This window comes from Monodelphis domestica, chromosome 2 (assembly GCF_027887165.1).
Source record: "Monodelphis domestica isolate mMonDom1 chromosome 2, mMonDom1.pri, whole genome shotgun sequence".
Classification (NCBI taxonomy): Eukaryota; Metazoa; Chordata; class Mammalia; order Didelphimorphia; family Didelphidae; genus Monodelphis; species Monodelphis domestica.
In genome coordinates this window covers 510,278,262-510,297,574 of record NC_077228.1, presented here as the reverse complement: position 1 = coordinate 510,297,574, position 19,313 = coordinate 510,278,262, and the positions used below count along the sequence as shown (strand labels likewise).

General features: G+C 41.2%; 1 protein-coding gene across 5 annotated transcripts in view; it reads right to left on the bottom strand.

Annotated features, from left to right (window-relative positions):
* Nucleotides 1-19,313, bottom strand: part of RPH3AL (rabphilin 3A like (without C2 domains)) — a 204,073-nt gene that overhangs the window by 143,238 nt on the left and 41,522 nt on the right. For 4 of the 5 annotated variants that reach the window (XM_007485742.3, XM_007485739.3, XM_007485737.3 and 1 more), the window contains 2 exons: nucleotides 3,875-4,018; nucleotides 1,612-1,741 (listed from right to left, as the gene is read on the bottom strand). In XM_007485742.3, coding sequence (XP_007485804.2) covers nucleotides 1,612-1,741; nucleotides 3,875-4,018 — 274 coding nt within the window. The remainder of the gene's footprint in view (nucleotides 1-1,611; nucleotides 1,742-3,874; nucleotides 4,019-19,313) is intronic. The other variant, XM_056819597.1, reaches the window with a different exon arrangement.

The window sequence follows — 19,313 nt, the reverse complement described above, 5'->3', positions numbered from 1 at the left end:
CTAAAAGTCATCATACAACTCAATCTCCTTCCTACACTCTAATAGACACTTACACTGGCCTCCTTGCAATGTAGGTGCATATTAAAGTAGGGTTCCTTCTTAGAACCCCACACTCTATCTCCCAGTGTCAATGGCTGAACCTCATGACTGGAATGCCCCATTCCCTAACCATCACATCTTGGTTTCCCTGGCTTCCTTCCAGACTCAGCTCAAATCTCATCTTCTTTCTTGATTCCTCCAGCTTTTAATGTTTTCCCTTTTTGGTTTACCTTCATCTGTAGAAATCTCACACGTACCTAAGGCAGGGGCTCTTAACCTTTTTGTGTGTGTGATAGACACCGCCCGCCCTCACCCTTTGTCAGGCTGGAGAAGAAATCTATGGACCTCATCTCAGAAGAATGTTTTTTAAATGCATAAGACAAAAGTATTACAAAAGAAATGAATTCCATTTAAATAGTTATTGAAATGTCTAAAAACGAAATGTAATTTTAGAAGCTCACAGCTCCCATGTTAAGAACCCCCGTCCTAGATATTTACATGTTGTCTCCTCCATTAGAATGGTGACAGCAGAATTTATGGGCCTCATTTTCCTCCTTATTGTATATAACAGTAGATAATCTCTAATATTCCTTCCAGTTCTTTGTCTTTGTAATTCTACAACTCCTCTCTCTCTCCCTATACTTCACTTTCCTCCTTCTCCCTCTTTCCCTTTCCCTCTCCCACTTAATCAACAAGCATCTATTAGGCACCTACAATGCTCTGGGCACTGTTCTAAGCATTAAGGACATAATGAAAAGGCCAAAAGAGTCCCTACCCTCAACAAGCTTATATTCCAATGAGGGAGAAAGCATGCATATGATAATAGCTTACATTTATAGAGTGATTCAAGGGTTGCAAAGAGTCACAGAGAGAGCCCTAAAACCTTCTAGAACTGATCCACTTGTGAGAGGTTAATACCCAGGGCTAGGTGACTACCTTGCAAGAAGGTACTATTTACACATCATTTGCAAAAGGCTTTACACAATCACTTGATTCTCACAACAACCTAGGGAGGGAGATACTATTATTATCTCCCTTTTACCAGATGAGGAAATTGAGATTGGGAGATTTTTTTTTAACTCTTACTTTCTGCCTTAGTAAGAACTCTAAAACAGAAGAGAAGCAATTGGGATTAAGTGACTTGCCCAGGGTCATACAGCAAGGAAGTATCTGAGACCAGATTTGAACCCAGATCCTTCCTACTCCAAGCCTCTTGTTCTATCCACTGTGCCACCTCTCTTCCCCTTGAGGGTAGGAGATGTTAAGTGACACGCCCAAAGGCTTACGCCTAATAAGTGACTGGAGCAGGATACCTGATTTCAGTTCTTCCTGACTCCATGTTCACTACTCTATCCACCATGTCACCTAGCTAGCTGCTTGTATCTATAAATAGATATATCAAGGATACACCCCAGAATGGTGACCCCTTTCTCCAAAGAGGGGGGTCAGGTTATGGGAAAGTGGGAGAGGGTATTCTCAGTTTTACATGGACCAGTCCCTGAACAAGCTCACACTAAACATGGAACGAGTGCAAGTCTCCTAACCCAAGTAGATAATCTCCAGAGGTCATACCTTTTTGCAGTCCTGACAGAAGACCGATGAGCTGCCCAGGAGGCCCAGGGGCTCTCCACACAGAAAGCACTGGGAGAGCCCATTCCCCATCACATTCTTCCGCATGTTCTCCAGCCGCTCCACCAGCCTACTGCAGCACAAGGGAAGTAAAAGAAACAAATGGGATTGGCTCTCTGCAGGAGCCCACCCTGCCCACCAAGCCACCTCCCCACTGCCAAGAGAACACAGGTCCTGGCACTCTGGGCCCAGGGCCCAAGCTCTCCTTCAAAGAGAGAGAACTCCAGGGAGGTAGCCCCAATAACAGGACTGAGAAAGAGATGAGTTGGTTAGAAGAGATAGACAGAGAGACCCAAGCAGCCCTTCCCTAGAAGCCTGGTTACCCCTGAATAATTAAGAGTACCAAGAAGGTTCCCACTGCTCCCCTAAAGTTATCTTATTTCCTCTCTAAAATTCCACCACTCTGGCAAAAAAAAATTAGAAAATGAGGGGATGCCCTTCGATTGGGGAATGGCTGAACAAATTGTGGTATATGTTGGTGATGGAATACTATTGTGCTCAAAGGAATAATAAAGTGGAGGAATTCCATGGAGACTGGAACAACCTCCAGGAAGTGATGCAGAGCGAGAGGAGCAGAACCAGGAGAACATTGTACACAGAGACTGATAACACTGTGGTACAATTGAATGTAATGAACTTCTCCATTAGTGTCAATGCAATGTCCCTGAACAATCTGCAGGAATCTACGAGGAAAAACACTATCCACATCCAGAGGAAGAACTGTGGGAGCAGAAACACAAAAGAAAAACAACTGCTTGATCACATGGGTTGATGGGGATATGAGTGGGGATGTAGACTCTAAATGATCACTCTACTGCAAATATTAATATGGAAATAGATCTTGATCCATGATACATGTCAAACCCAATGTAATTGCTCATTGGCTATGGGAAGGGGGTGGGAAAAGGCAAGGGAAAGAACATGAATCATGTCACCATGGAAAAATATTCTAAATTAATTAATTTAATAAATAAACAAACAAATTAATTAAATTCCACCACTCACCAGTCATTCCTTTAAGGTGAGGGCAGCCTAGCACAGTGGATGGTAAGTAAGCCTCAAAACCTACAGGACTTGAGTTCAAGACCTACCTCTGTCACATATTGACTCAGTGACCCCTGACAATTCACTTAAAGCTCTTGGTGCCCAACACAAGCTGAAAAGATTACATATGATTTCAAGAGATGTCACTGACCTGCACTGGCAGAGAAAGTTCCCTATACCAGAGGACCTCAATGTCCATCTCATCCACTCCTCTCTTTTACAGATGGACAACTTTTATAAACCAGAAAGGTTAAGGAATTGGTCCAGGGAGACCCAGGACTAGGATTCAAACCCAGATCCTCTGACAGCAGATCTAGCACCCTCTCCATTTAGACTCAAGGCAATTTGGTACTGCAGAAAGAACAATGAACTGACCCAAATTCAAATCCTGGCTCAGGATCAACTACATAATATTGGGCAATTCATTTTATTTCTTGGGTCTCTGCTTCCTCATCTAGAAAATGAGAGAATTGGACTTAGTGTCCACAGTCCTTTCCGATTCTAAATCCCTGAGCCCATGACCCTTTGGAATCTGTCCAGCCAACAAGTATGTATTGAGGCAGCTGGGTAGCACAGTGGATAGAACACCAAGCCTGAAGATGTGGGGGGGAGGTCCTGGGTTCAAATCTGGCCTCCAATACTTCCTAGCTAGGTGACCCTTAACCCCAGTGGTCTAGACCTTAATACTCTTCTGCCTTGGAACTGATAGTATTGACTCTAAGACAGAAGGTAAAGTTTTTTAAAAAAAGATAATTTTGACAACTGAATGGAGAATGGACTGGAATGGGGAAAATCTTGTGGCAGACCAAACTAAAGCTATTCCAAGAGTCCAGGCATTAAGTGACTTGCCCAAGGTCACACAGCTAGGAAAGTGTTTGAAGCAGGATCTCATCTTGCTAACACTTCTAGACTCTAAGACCTGTAGTAATTTTGCAGAATCATTTTGCAATCTTTCTTTGCTTACTACAGACCTAACTCTAAGCAGTCTGCCATCTGACCCCCAGAGGTGAAGGATTTGCTCAGGGTCCCAGGACTAGAGAGTGGCAGAGCTCAGTTCCTCTGGCTTTCAGTCTAGGTTGCTGTCCTCTGCACCCTGGCTAGCGTATCCTCCCCTAAGCTCACAGCCAGCCCCGACCACAGCCCAGATGCCCACTGCTTTTACCCAATTCTTTGTTGCTCCATGATGTCCAATTTCTCGGCCCTCTGGATGACCTCCAGTATGGCCTCCACTTCATCAGCATTGAGGCTCTGACTCTTTCTTTGCTTGTCTGTCTGGTACGTATGCACTGACCATCCACTCTGCAGTCTGGAGACAAAGGAGGAAGAAGGGCAATAGTGACCATCATTCCTAATCTGCCCAGGGCTGCTCCCCAGTCTCAGAACAAATACGGATCAAATAGAGATGTTTGTAAGGTAGCTCCCAAAAGAGGGAGAAGAAGACTAGGAACTGAGGAATTCTCAGAGTGTAACTAACCCACAGAGCATGAAGGGACCTTAGAGATCATTTAAGAGTCCAAAAGATGGGTTTGAATCCTGCCTCAGACACTAGATATCATATCATCTCTGTAGGGCTCATCTTTATCTTATATAAACTCAAATGCAATGGCCTTTAAAATCCTTCCCTGGGCTAAATCGGTGACTGCAATCTAATCTAACCCTGTCATTTCACAGAGGAGGAAACTGAGGCTTGAAGAGATTAAATGATTTGCCCAAGATCACACAGATAGTAAAAGGCATTGGGGCAGCTAGGAAGTGAATAGAGATCTAGGCCTGGAGTTAGGAGGACTTGGGTTCAAATCTAGTCTCAGACACTTCCTACCTGTGTGACCCTGGGCAAGTCACTTGACCCCCATTGCCTAGTCCTTGCCACTTCTCTGTCTCTGTCTGAGTTGATATTAAGGCAGAAGTTAAGAAGTTTTACAAAACCAATGGATAGTAAAAGGCAGAGACTGGATTCAAACTCAGGTTCTTTGATTCCAAATCCTTCCTGTACCCCTAAGAAATAACAGAATCAAGTAATCTCAGCTGGGATCTCAGAGGTCATTTAATCCAACTTGGTCCTGAATAAGAATCGCTTCTACATTATCACCAATAGATAGTCATCCATCTATTTAAAGACCTTCAATGAAGGAGATCTCATTACTTCCCAAGGTGCTCTATTATACTTTTTTTGTTTTAAATCCTTACATTCTGTCCTAGTAACAACTCTAAGACAAAAGAGTAAGGGCTAGGTCATGGGGTTTAATTGATTTGCCCAGGGTCACACAGCTGGAGAGCATCTGAAGCCAGATTTGAACCCAGGTCCTCTGAACTCTAGGCCTGGTTTTCTACATATCTACTATGTAGTAGTACTATCTACTATCTACTAGCTATCCCTAGAAAAGCTAAATCTAATGGTTCTTTTTCATGAAAACATTAGGCAGGTTCTAGAGGTGGCTATGCCAGCACCTTACTACATGACCTTGGCAAGCTCACATCTACCTTTCAACAACAAAAGTAAGAGTTTACGATACAAATTGGCAAAGAACCCAGACACTTCACTCAAGAGGAAGCCTAGAGAGGTTCAGAGTATGTGTGTGTGGGGGGGGGGGAAGGGAACTCCAGAAACAGGAGAAAGGGGAAAAGGGAAAATGGAAGCTCCTGCTTATGAAGAAGGAAGATGAGACTTTGTGGACATTTTCTTTCCATTTGTCTGGAAGATGAGTGAGAGAATTATAAATATGTATTCTGTGTAAATACTTTTTTATAACAAAAAAGTCAAGAGGATAAAGTTAGCTCAAAATGTATGCAGCACTTTGAAAATGCAAAGGGACAAGCAGAGCTGGGGCACAGGAGAGGCAGGGAGGAAGAGAGGAGAGTAGATTGGAGGATGTCCTAACAGAGTTCTGAAAGCAGGTGGTAGGATCAGCATCAATGTTCTTCTTAAATAGATATTATCAATGCTTTCCTCGAAATGGTCTGGGCAACCTTGGCCTGGAAGAGGCATTAATTTGAGTCTGCAAGCATTTACTCGGTGCCAAGTACTGTGCCAGGCATTGAATACAATGACAAAGAAACAGTCCCTCTAAGAAACTTAGGGCGGGTATGCTATGTGGTGGGGATTCAAAAACAAAAGTGAAATAGTTCTTGCCCTCAAGGAGCTTATATCCCACTGAGGAGGAAATAGTAAGGGAGAGGACAACATGTACATAAAGTCATACAGGCTCCCTAGAGCCAGCTTCAGCCACTTTCATGGCCATTGCACCCAATTAGACTCATTCGGGTGTATCGGGTGTTCCAAAAGGAAGATGATGATGATGTTGATGATGATGATGATGATCTTTGGTCTTAGGATCAGTTTGAAGACAGGAGAATGGCAAGGGCTAGGCAACTGGGGTTAAGTGACTTATCCAGGGTCATATAGCTAGAAAGTGTCAGAGGCCAGATTTGGAAGACCCAAGTCTTCCTAACACCAGGCCTATAGGAGAAAGATTATTTTAGTAGTTATGTGGAAGATGGAATAGAGAAGCAGAGACTAGAAGCAGGGAGACCAGTTAGAAGGACATTGAAATGGCAGAGATGAGAGAGAAGAGTCAGACCCAGGGTCTGGGCTATGTTCTCACTTTGCCTCAATCTATATTTTCAATTGGGTGCTGGATCTTGTTTCTGCCTCCAAAACATTACTTGCATTTGTCCCTTCCTCCCTACTCATTACTTCAGGCCCTCATTGCCTCTTATCTAGGCTTTTTTTTTTTAAACTCACCTTCCGTCTTAGCATCAATACTATGTATTGGTTCCAAGGCAGAAGGGCAATAAGAAGTAGGCATTGGGAGTTAAATGACTTGCCCAGGGTCACACAACTAGCAAGTGCCTGAGATCATATTTGAACCCATCTTTAAACCTGGCTCTCAATCCACTGAGCCACCTAGCTGCCCTTGAGCCTAGACTATTGCAATAGACTCCATCTTCTCCCTTCTTATTAGCCATCCTGCCTCAAGTCTCTGGCCTCTCCAATCCAACCTGTGCACAGCTGTCAGTGACTCTCCTAAATCACAGGTCTATATGTCACTCCACTCCTCAATAAACTCCCTTGGCTCACTGTTGCATCTGAGATAAAGCTCATTACAGTCTGGCCCCAACCTCTATTTCTAGCCTCATTACACATTATTAGCCTTCATGTACTCTACAGTGCACATTGGCTGGTGTGCTGTTACAAAACAAACAAAAACAACCCATTTCATCTGCCACCTGGGAGCTGTCTGTCCCCTCTGCGTGGAACGTCCTCCCTCCTCATCTCTACCTCCCACAATTTCTACCTTCCTTTAAAGCTTAGCCCAAGTGCACTTCCTGTGTGAGCTCCTATCTGATCCCCCCAGCCCTTAGGGCTCCATCTTACATCTAGCTTCTCTACAAACCTAGGCAGGGCCACAGTGATTCCTCCAATAGAATGTAAGTTCCTTAAGGGCAGTCACCGGTTCATGGCTAAATGGTCCTGGAAGGAATTGTACTCCCAGTGCCCAGGATATAATAGGCCCCGATTAAACAGTTGTCGATCAGTTGATTTCTTTATCTGTGAAGCTAACTGTGAGACAAAGCACACACACACAAATGATCAGAAAGAGAGCGCACTGTCCTTTAAGGTGTGTGAAGGTTTTACATCATAGGCTAACTCGTTTGATTCTCAAAACTACCCTGTGGGTAAGAACCATTTTGATTCCCAGTTTACAGACAAAGAAACTGAGGCTAACAGAGAATAAGTGGTTCAGGGTCACATGGCTAGTCAGTTTCCAAGGCAGGGCTCCATCTCAGGTCTTCCTGACTCCAAGTCCACTTTTGCTCCATCTAGGAGCTTAATACACACACATAACAAGTCAGAGGATCTAACTCCCAATTCTAGCCTCTCCCACTTACTACCTGTCAGGTGTATGGAAAGAGTGTGCCAAAAGAGGCTATACTCAAGGGCAGATCGTTCCATTTTCAGTGTGAGCATTTATACCTTGGAAATGAGCAAACAATTCAAATCAGACACAGTGGATAGAGCATCTGGACTGGAGTCTAAAGACTCCTCTTCTTGAGTTAAAATTCAACCTCACACTCTGTGTGACCCTGGGCAAGTCACTTCACCAGCTGGCCTCAGTTTCCTCCTCTGGCAAATGAGCTGGAGAAGGACATGGCAAACCACTCCAGTGTCTTTTCCAAGAAATCCCCAAACATGACTGAAAACAACTGAACAACACTCAAATCAGGACGTGATTTACTCTCTTGTTGATTGTCTAGTCGTAAGAAAGTGGAGGATAAAAAGTGGAGTCCTAAGAAAGTGAAGGAGTTAATGATGCAAATTAAATTTGTGAACATTTTGTTAAGCATTTACCTTTATACCTCTAGTCCCAAGTGACCCTACTGACCCCCAAATGAATGGCTTTGCATTTTCATTTTAACTGCAAGATATATTCTTTGAGGGGTTTTTAAACTCTACTTTTTGTCTTAGTAACTACACAAAGACAGAAGGGCAAGGGCTAGGCAAATGGGGTTAAGGGACTTGTCCAGGGTCACACAGTTAGGAAGTGTCTCAGATTGATTTGAGATAGATTTGAACTAGATTCCAAGCCTAGTGCTCTATCCATTTTGCCACCGGGTTGCCCCTTATTCTTTCCGCTTTAAAGGATGGACTGCCATCTTATGATTATGTTCAAGTAGTAGTTTCTATTGTTTGATGAATTAAAATGTATTTTCTGATTCAAGTCTTCAATAAATGTGTCACCTTTAAAAAAATACAATTTGGGGGCAAGTAAGTGGCTCAGTGAATAGCCAGGCCTGGAGACAAGAAGTCCTGGGTTCAAATGTGGCCTCAGATACTTCCTAGCTGTGTGACTCTGGGCAAGTCACTTAACCCCCACTGCCTAGCTCTTATGGCTTTTCTGCCTTAGAATCAATGCATCATATTGATTCTAAGACAGAAGATAAAGATTTTTAAGAAAAAACACAGATCCTTACAACAACATCATCATCAACATCACCAACAACATCAACATCTTCATCATCATCAACATCATCAACAATATCATCAATGTCCTCCTCAATATCATCAACATCAACATGTAACTATCCATCATTTCCTGGCCCCAGAAAGATTTTTTCTGGGTGGCCTGACCTAATAGCATACTATGCAGAGTACTGAATGAGAGCCCAAAGACCTAAACTCTAGGCTTGAGTGCCACTATGTGTCCTTTGGGGGTAAAAAGAAAGCTTTCCTTTTCCCAGACTCAGTTTCCTCATTTATGTATGAGTGAAGCTTACCTGGACTCTGCATTAAGTTAATCAATTCAATCAAAGAATAAACCAGGTATAAACAAGGGGGGGGGGGGCTTTCTGTAGAATAGTAGCAAAGTTCAGAAAATTAAAACTCCTGTCCCTGCATGACTAGGGCACTTTGTTCCCTCTCAGGTTGGAAATAATGACTGGGTCATTTCTACACCTAGAAGCACCTTGCCAATGTGCTTTTGTGCATAACATGTTCAAGTAACACGTTGATTCAATGCAAAGAACACTTAATTCAAACGTAATAAAATATTAAATAACAAGGGAAATGATCCCATATGCAAACAGGTATGATTTCCCAGAGATTCTCCACGTTGTCAGAGGGAAAGAAACATTTCCTGAGCATTTCACCCTATCCTCCCAACTCAAAAGTCTCCTTATAGCTTTTAAGGGTCATTCCTCGTAGCTCTATTTTGTTCCTAACGCTTGTTTTTAGAGGGATTTCTTGTGGCTGACATCTATGATTAAGTTGCTTTTCTGCTGAGTTATTGTCATCTACCAGATGGCTTCTTCTATTACTTGGGCTACTTCTTCAAAGGGAGTATTATGAGATTTGGGAAAGACTACTATTCCTATGAGGTCTTTTGTTAACTAGGTCCATAGATACATCCATCCAGTACAGAAAAGAGTGCTTAAATTCAAAATTTTCTTTTTGGACAGACTCCCTCCACCATCAGGATTTACTCCAGTCCTGCTCAATGTGTGGATTGTGGTGAATGTCAATTCCTTTTAGGCTTCTATAATTTTCTCTCCATTCATCCAGCCAATAGCTAAGTCAAAGCCATGATTCTCTCTCACGTGTACCATTGAAATAGCCTCTGAAAGGAATAATGAACTGAAGGGATTCCATGTGAACTGGAATTACCTCCAGGAAGTGATTCAGAGTGAAAGGAGCAGAACCAGGAGGACATTGTACACAGAGACTGATACATTGTGGCACAATTGAATGTAATGGACTTCTCCATTAGTAGCAATGCAATGATCCAGGACAATTCGGAGGGACTTATAAGGAAGAACCCTATCCACATCCAGAGGAAGAACTGTGAGAGCAGAAACACAGAAGAAAAACAACTGCTTGATCACATGGGTTGATGGGGATATGATTGGGGATGTAGGCTCTAAAGGATCACCCTAATGCAAATATGAATAATATGGAAATAGGTTTTGATCAATGACACATGTAAAACCCAGCAGAGTTACTCGTTGGCTATGGGAGGGGGAGGGGAAGGAAAGAACATGAATCCTGTAACCATGAAAAATATTCTAAATTAATTCATTAAATAAAATTTTTCAAATAAAAAAGAAAAGAAATAGCCTTCTATTTGTTCTCTAAACCTCCAGTTTCTCTCCTCACCCATCTATGTTCCATTTAGTTGCCATGAATTAGTACTAACGGATGCCAGGCCATGTTACTTCCCTACTTAGTAAACTCTTAGTGTCTCTATCTTGCCTCTGTTTAAAAAATATGTTCCTTTAGTTTTCTTTGTGAGGGAAAGTCTTTCACAATGCCATTCCATCTTCTTTTCCAGATTCATTTCTCCTTCAAGTACTCTACATCCCAGTCTACTGCCTTGCTTCTCGTTCTCCATATACAACATCCCTTTCCTTGGCCATCTCATAGACTTTCTCTCAGGCCTAGAATGCATTTCTGCATCACTTCTACTTTTTGATATCCATAAACTCCCTTCAAAGTTCAATTGCATCCACTGGAAGAAAAAAATTCCTATCTGGGCTACCCACAGAGCTAGTGCTACCTCCATAAAAACAACTTTGCTTCTGTTTCATATTTAATTTTCTACATATGTTTTCTTTCTTCCTAGTAGAATATTAGAGGCAAAGAGAAACTTTGCTTTTGTTTAATAAAGACAAATTAAATAAAACACAGCTCCTTGGCTGCCCAGCTGGACGAAACATTCTGGCTATGCCCATGCTCTCTGTGTGACCTTGAGCAAGCAACTTGACCTCTCTGGACCTCCATGACCTCATCTGAAAAAAGAATAGGTTTGGCCTCAATGACCTCTGCATGGTATTTCCATCTATGAGGCAATAGAATGGAAGCTTCTTGCAGGCAGGGACTATTTCACCCTTGTCTCTGAGTATAGTGCCTTGTCCCTAGGTACTTAATAAAGGCTTGTTAAATACAAATAAATTCAAACAGTCATGTAGAACATAAATTCTGGCCCTTGGGAGCAGTGATTGTCTTTCTTTTGTCTTGGTGTGGCATATAGTAGGCACTTAATACATGCTTGGGGAATTATAATTAAGTTAGCCAATCCCCCAAGTGGAATGTAGAGGTTGTGAAGGCCAGGACTGTCTCTGTGTACCCTGAGCCCCTAGCACAGTGCCTGGCACAGAGGAGGTGTCCTAGAAATGCTTGCGGGAATTGAAAAGCATCCAAGGATCTAATCCCTGTCCCTGTGACAAGGTAAATTGGAGCCATCAGAAGTGTGCTGAGACCCCCCGGCTAAGCAGGCCTGAGGAGGCTGGCTGGAGGAGATAATGTTCTGACGAGGGGGAGGTGGGCACCGAAGTGCCAGGCACTAATGGCTGGAGACCACTTTCCATCCCTACCAGACAGCGGACCCCAAGAGAGCAAGATGAAAAGACATTTGCAGCTCTAAAAGGTGTGAGCGGCTTTTCTAGGCTGCTGCAGAGAGTGAGAACTGGAGGAGGGGAAGAGAGGAGGAGGGAGGGACCAGACCCAGCTGGGGAGAGCGGGGCTCTGGATCAGGAGAGGTGGCCAAGGACACAACCCTGCTAGCCTTCCACAGCTCTCCCTCTAAACAGAGGGGGAGAGAGAAGAGTTTGGAGGGGGGGGGAGGAGACAGAGAACAATGAAAGAAGGAAAAGGGGAGTAAACAAATGAAGGAAGAAATGAATGACAAAAGCATTGATTAAGCATCTACTGTGCACAGAGTACAGAGCTAAACACTGAGGACACAAAGAGAAAAGGTGAGCTAGCTCCTGCTCTCAAGGAGCTCACATTGGAATAGGTGAGAGAACACATTCAAGAGGTTTGTTTCAGCCTAAAGTCAGATAAAACTGGTCCTTAGGGTGCAGGAAGAAGGAAGGGAGAGGAGAGAGAGGCAAATTTGGGGCAGGGGGAGAAGAGAGGGAGGAAAAGAGGAATGAAGAGGGAAGGAGAAAAAGGAGGAAAGAGGGAGGGAAGGAAGAAGAGGGAGGGGAAAGAGAAATGAGAGAGGGAAAGGAGGAATAAACAAAGTGAGAGAAGGAAGGAGGAGGAGAAGGGAGATAAAGGGGAAAGCTAGGGAAAGAAGGAGAGAGAAAGAGAGAGAGTGGAAGAGGCAAGGATGAAGAGAGAGAAAAGAGGAAAGGAGAGAGGGAGAGAATAAAGAAGAAGAAGGGAAGGGGAGGAAGATTAAATCAAAAGAGGGAAATGTAGAGCAAAAAAGGAGGGATGAAGAGAGAATAGACAGAGGAAGAGAGAACAGAGGCAGGCAGAGGAGGAAAAGAAGAAAGCAAAGATAGAGGAAATAAGGAAAAGGAGGGAATAAAGAGAGAATGGAGAGAAGAGGGAGGAGGGAAATGAGAGCCAGCAGAGGTCCATCTAGGACTCTGTCATTCCCTGTTGTCAGGGGTGATTTCATTGAGGCAGCAATCCTAGGTGGAGTGATGGGGAACAAATGGGCTAAACTGGCTGCCAAGATGTACCCAAATCCTGCCTGGCCTTGCTCTCCTACACTTCCTATGACTTCTGCTGACTCCTGACAACTGATGAATCTGCATCTTCTACCAAACCCCTGCTTCCTGGCCCTGGCTTGGAGATACTGTCTAATTAAGAATTCCTGAGATTTCTGGGTAAGCATGGCGGCAGTCTAGACATGGGACACTTCCTCTCCTCAGACCCATCAATATAGACTACCTCAAAAGACCCAAAAAACCATTTTCCTAAGAATGAAGGGACTCTACAGTAGGGTGCAGCATTGAGGGTACATGGGATTTGGGCATTTCCACACTATAAGGGGGTAAAAAACCTCCCACCCAAATGTGAGCTGATCTACCCTTACCCCCCACATACAGAGCAAGAGGCAAAGCTAGCACATGCCAGAATCAGCAAGTAAGTGAGGGACACCTCTGGAGGGAGCAAGGGGAACCTTTAGGTCCTTGGGAGCTGACTAAAAATACTGAGGAGGGGGAAGCTGGGTAGCTCAGTGAATTGAGAGTCAGGCCTACAGATGGGAGGTCCTACATTCAAATCTGGTCTCTTCCCAGCTGTGTGACCCTGGGCAAGTCACTTAACCCCCATTGCCTAGCCCTTACCACTCTTCTGCCTTGGAGCCAATACACAATATTGACCCCAAGATGGAAGGTAAGGCTTTTAAAAAAAATAATGAGGACCTACCCCTGAGAGTAGCTACATCTGCAAAACCAGCGGGCTGGGGAGCACAGACCATGGGTGCGCTTGGCATGGAGGCGCAGAGAAGAGTAGCGAACAGCAGAAGCTACTGAGATTCGAGAGCTTGCCTCAGGCAAAATCCTTGCTCCCTGACTCCATACACAGAGAGCCTGCCCATCCCACTCAGATCTCTGACTAAAAAGGGAAGGAAAATCCCCCACAGTGATAGCAAATTGTGCCCAGGAGCCACAACCTCCATTCACCACCAAAAAAAAAAAAGGCATTGACCCTCAAAAATTTTTACGGAGGAAAAAGCCAGGCTACAAAGGAAATACAGGAGGAAATTCAAACAATGCCAAAACCTTCAAAATATGGAAATTGTCCACAAACTCTTCAAGAATATAAATTGGAGCTTATCCAAAAGATGGAAGCCTTCTGGCAAGAAAAGTGGGAAATAGTTCAAAGAGAAAATAAGTTTGAGGGACAAGAATTCCCAATTGGAGAAACAGCTGGAAGCCACAAAAGCAGGATAGGCAAACTGAAAAGGAAATTCAAAAGATTAAAGCAGAAAATCAAAAGATTATAACAGAAAACCAGGCCTTAAGGACCAGACTGGGGCAACTGGAAACCAATGATCTTGCAAAACAGCAAGAATTAATAGAGCAAAGTCAAAAGACTGACAAAAGAAGAAAACATAAAATATCTCACTGAAAAGATGACAGATCAAGAAAACAGATCACAATGAGACAATATGAGAATCACTGGTCTACCTGAAAAGGCAGAAATAAACAGAAAACTTGACATCATACTACAAGAAATCATCCAAGAAAACTGCCTTGATATTCTTGAACAAGGGGGCAAAATAGACATTGAAAGAGTTCATAGAACACCCTCTACACTAAATCCCCAAAAGACAACTCCCAGGAATGTAATTGCCAAATTCCAAAACTTTAAAGCTAAGGAGAAAATTCTACAAGAAGACAAAAAGAGACAATTCAGATACCAAGGAGCACCAATCAGGATCAAATAAGACCTGGCAGCTTCCACACTAAAGGACCACAAGACCTGGAACATGATTTTCAGAAAGGTAAGAGAATTGGGTCTTCAACCAAGGATCACCTATCCATCAAAACTGACTATATACTTCCAGGGGAAAGTATGGTCATTGAACAAAATTGAAGATTTCCAAGTATGTGTAAAGAAAAGACCAGAGCTAAGTGGAAAGTTTGATATCCAAACACAAAGATCAAGAGAAACATGAAAAGTTTTTATTCAAACTCTATTCTTTAAGGGCTACAATTAGATCAAATTTTATATATATATATATTAATATGTGAGAGAAATGTTATTTGTAACTCTCAAAAATTGTATTCATTATTATAGTAATTAGAAGAATCACTCAAAGGAAAAGACTGGGGTATTAAGGGCTATATGATGATATGCAAAAAAAGATAAAGGGTTGGGGGGAATCAAAGATGGTACCAAGAGATACTTGAAGAAATAAAATAAATAGGATAATGTTTATCACACAAAGATACACATGGGAAGGGAAGGGGAAGAATACTCTTATAAAAAAGAGAGGAAGAGAGTGCTAATACATAATACTTAAACCTTACTCTCAGTGAAATCAATTCTGAGAGGGAAGAGCATCTAGATCTATTGGGATCTTGAATTCTATCTTATCCTACAGGATAAGTGAGAAGGGAAAACTAAGGGGGGCAGGGGGAGGGAGTACAAAAAGGGAGGGAAGGAGAGGGGGGAAGGAACTTAATAGACTCTAAAAAAATAAGAAGAGAACAAAAAGGGAGGGACCAGAAAGGGAAGCATATCAAGGGAAGGGATTAAGGAGATTGATTAAAAGTAAACCACTGGTTTAAAAGAATATAAAGCAAAAGAAAAAAGGACAGAACTAGGAGGGGATATCAAAATGTGAGGGAATTCACAAGTGACAATCATAATTTTGAACGTGAATGGGATGAACTCACCCATAATACATAAAGGAATAGGAGAGTGGATTAGAATCCAAAATCCTACCATATGTTGTCTACAAGAAACACCTCAGGTGGGTAGATACTCATGAGGTCAGAATTAAAGGTTGGATCAAGACCTATTGGGTCTCAACTGATAGAAAGAAGGCAGGAGTTGCAATCATGATATCTAACAAAGCCAAAGTAAAAATAGACCTAATTAAAAGGGATAGGGAAGGTAAATACATCCTGATAAAAGGGAGTATAGACAATGAGGAAATATCACTAATCAACATATATACACCAAATGGTATAACATTCAAATTTCTAAAGGAGAAACTAGTAGAATTGAAGGAGTAAATAGATAGTAAAACTATACTAGTGGGAGACCTGAACCTACCACTATCAAATTTAGATAAATCAAATAAAAAATAAATAAGAAAGAGGTAAAAGATGTGAATGAAATCTTAGAAAAATTAGAGTTAGTAGATATATGGAGAAAAATAAATAGGGACAAAAAGGAATACACCTTTTTTTCAGTAGCACATGGTACATTCACAAAGATTGACCATATAATAGGTCATAAAAACATGGCAAACAAATGCAGAAAAGGAGAAATAATAAATGCAACCTTTTCAGATCATATGGCAATAAAATAATGATCAGTAAGGGTACATGGAGAGCCAAATCAAAAATTAATTGGAAATTAAATAATATGATTCTCCAAAATCTGTTAGAGAAAAAAAATCACAGAAACAATGAATAATTTCATTGAAGAAAATGACAATGATGAGACATCCTTTCAAACTCTATGGGATGCAGCCAAAGCAGTTCTCAAGGGAAAATTTATATCCTTGAGTTCATATATTAACAAATTAGAGAGGGCAATGAATTAGACATGCAAATCAAAAAACTTGAAAGGGAACAAATTTTAAAAAACCCAGAAGAATAAATTAGAGATCCTAAAAATGAAGGGAGAAATTAACGAAACTGAAAGTGATAGAACTATTGAACTAATAAATAAGACTAGAAGCTGGTATTTTGAAAAAACAAACAAAATAGACAAAGTACTGGTCAATCTAATTTTAAAAAAAGGAAAGAAGAAAACCAAATTAACAGTATCATAGATGAAAAGGGAGAGCTCACCTCCAATGAAGAGGAAATTAAGGCAATCATTAAAAACTATTTTGCCCAATTATATGACAATAAATATGCCAATCTAGGTTTACAAAAATATAAATTGCCTAGATTAACAGAAGGAGAAATAGAATTCTTAAATAATCCCATATCAGAAAAAGAAATTGAACAGGCCATCAAAGAATTCCCTAAGAAAAAATCACCAGGGCCTGATGGATTCAAAAGTGAATTCTATCACACATCCAAAGAACAGCTAATCCCAATACTATACAAACTATTTGACATAATAAGCAAAGAGGGAGTTCTACCAAAGTCCTTTTATGACACAAATATGGTACTGATTCCAAAGCCAGGTAGGTCAAAAACAGAGAAAGAAAATTACAGACCAAATTCCTTAATGAACATAGATGCAAAAATCTTAAATAGGATACTAGCAAAAAGACTCCAGCAAGTGATCAGGAGGGTTATTCACTATGATCAGGTGGGATTTATACCAGGAATGCAAGGATGGTTCAATAGCAGGAAAACCATCCACATAATTGACCATATCAACAAGCAAACCAACAAAAATTACATGATTATCTCAATAGATGCAGAAAAAGCTTTTGATAAAATACAACACCCATTCCTATTGAAAACACTAGAAAGTATAGGAATAGAAGGGTCTTTCCTAAAAATAATAAATGGTATCTATCTAAAACCATTAGCCAACATAATCTGCAATGGGGATAAACTAGATGCATTCCCAATAAGATCAGTAGTGAAACAAGGATGCCCAATATCACCTCTGTTATTTAACATTGTACTAGAAACACTAGTAGTAGCAATTAGAGAAGAAAAAGAAATTGAAGGTATTAAAATTGGCAATTAAGAGACCAAGCTATCACTCTTTACGGATGATATGATGGTCTACTAAAAAAATCCTAGAGAATCAACTAAAAAGCTAGTGGAAATAATCAACAACTTTACCAAAGTTGCAGGATACAAAATAAACCCATATAAGTCATCAGCATTTCTATTTATCTCCAACATACCTCAGCAGCAGGAATTAGGAAGAGAAATTCCATTCAAAATCACCTTAGACAATATAAAATACCTAGGAATCTATCTGCCAAGACAAATATAGGAACTATATGAACACAACTACAAAACATTCTCCACACAACTAAAACTAGATCTGAGCAATTGGAAAAACATCAACTTCTAATGGGTATGATGAGCTAACATAATAAAAATGAGCATCCTACCCAAACTTATCTATTTATTTATTGACATACTCATCAAATTTCCAAAAAAACTTTTTTACTGGATTAGAAAAAAAACATAAAGTTCATTTGGAAGAACAAAAAATCAAGGATGTCCAGGGAAACAGTGAAAAAAAATACAAAGGAAGGGGGCCTTGCAGTCCCAGATCTCAAACTATACTATAAAGCAGTGGTCATCAAAACAATTTGGTACTGGCTAAGAGACAGAAAGGAGGATCAGTGGAATAGACTTGGAGTAAGTGACCTCAGCAAGACAGTCTATGACAAGCCCAAAGACCCCAGCTTTTGGGACCAAAGTCCACTATTTGATAAAAACTGCTGGGAAAATTGGAAGACAGTGTGGGAGAGATTAGGCTTGGATCAATACCTCACACCCTACACCAAGATAAACTCAGAATGAGTGAATGTCTTGAACATAAAGAAGGAAACTTTAAGTAAACTATGTGAACACAGAATAGTATACATGTCAGACCTTTGGGAAGGGAAAGATTTTAAAACCAAGCAAGACTTAGAAAGAGTCACAAAATGTGAAATCAATAATTTTGATTACATCAAATTAAAAAGGGTTTGTACAAACAAAACCAATGTAACCAAAATTAGAAGGGAAGCAACAAATTGGGAGACAATCTTCATAACAAAAACCTCTGACAAAGGTCTAATTACACAAATTTACAAAGAACTAAATCAATTGTACAAAAAAATCAAGTCATTCTCCAATTGATAAATGGGCAAGGGACATGAATAGGCAATTTTCAGTCAAAGAAATCAAAACCATTAATAAGTACATGAAAAACTGTTCTAAATCTCTTTTAATTAGAGAGATGCAAATCAAAACAACTCTGAGGTACCACCTCACACCTAGTAGATTGGCTAACATGACAGCAAAGGAAAGTAATGAGTGCTGGAGGGCATGTGGCAAAGTCGGGACATTAATTCATTGCTGGTGGAGTTGTGAATTGATCCAACCATTCTGGAGGGCAATTTGGAACTATGCCCAAAGGGCGCTAAAAGACTGTCTGCCCTTTGTCCCAGCCATAGCACTGCTTAGTTTGTTCTCCAAAGAGATAATAAGGAAAAAAGACTTGTACAAGAATATTCATAGTTGTGCTCTTTGTAATGGCCAAAAATTGGAAAATGAGGGGATGCCCTTCAATTGGGGAATGGCTGCACAAATTGTGGTATATGTTGGTGATGGAATACTATTGTGCTAAAGGAATAATGAACTGGAGGGATTCCATGTGAACTGGAATGACCTCCCAGAAGTGATGCAGAGTGAGAGGAGCAGAACCAGGAGAACACTGTATTCACAGAGACTGATACTGTGGTACAATCAAATGTAATGGACTTCTCCATTAGTGGCAATGCAGTGATACGGAACAACTTGGAGGAATTTACGAGAAAGAACACTATCCATGTTCAGAGGAAAAACTGTGGGAATAGAAACACAGAAGAAAAACAACTACTTGACTACATGGGTTGAGGGGATATGATGGGATGTAGACGGTAAATGAACATCCCAGTGCAAACACCAACAACATGGAAATGGGTTCTGATCAAGGACACATGCAACACCCAGTG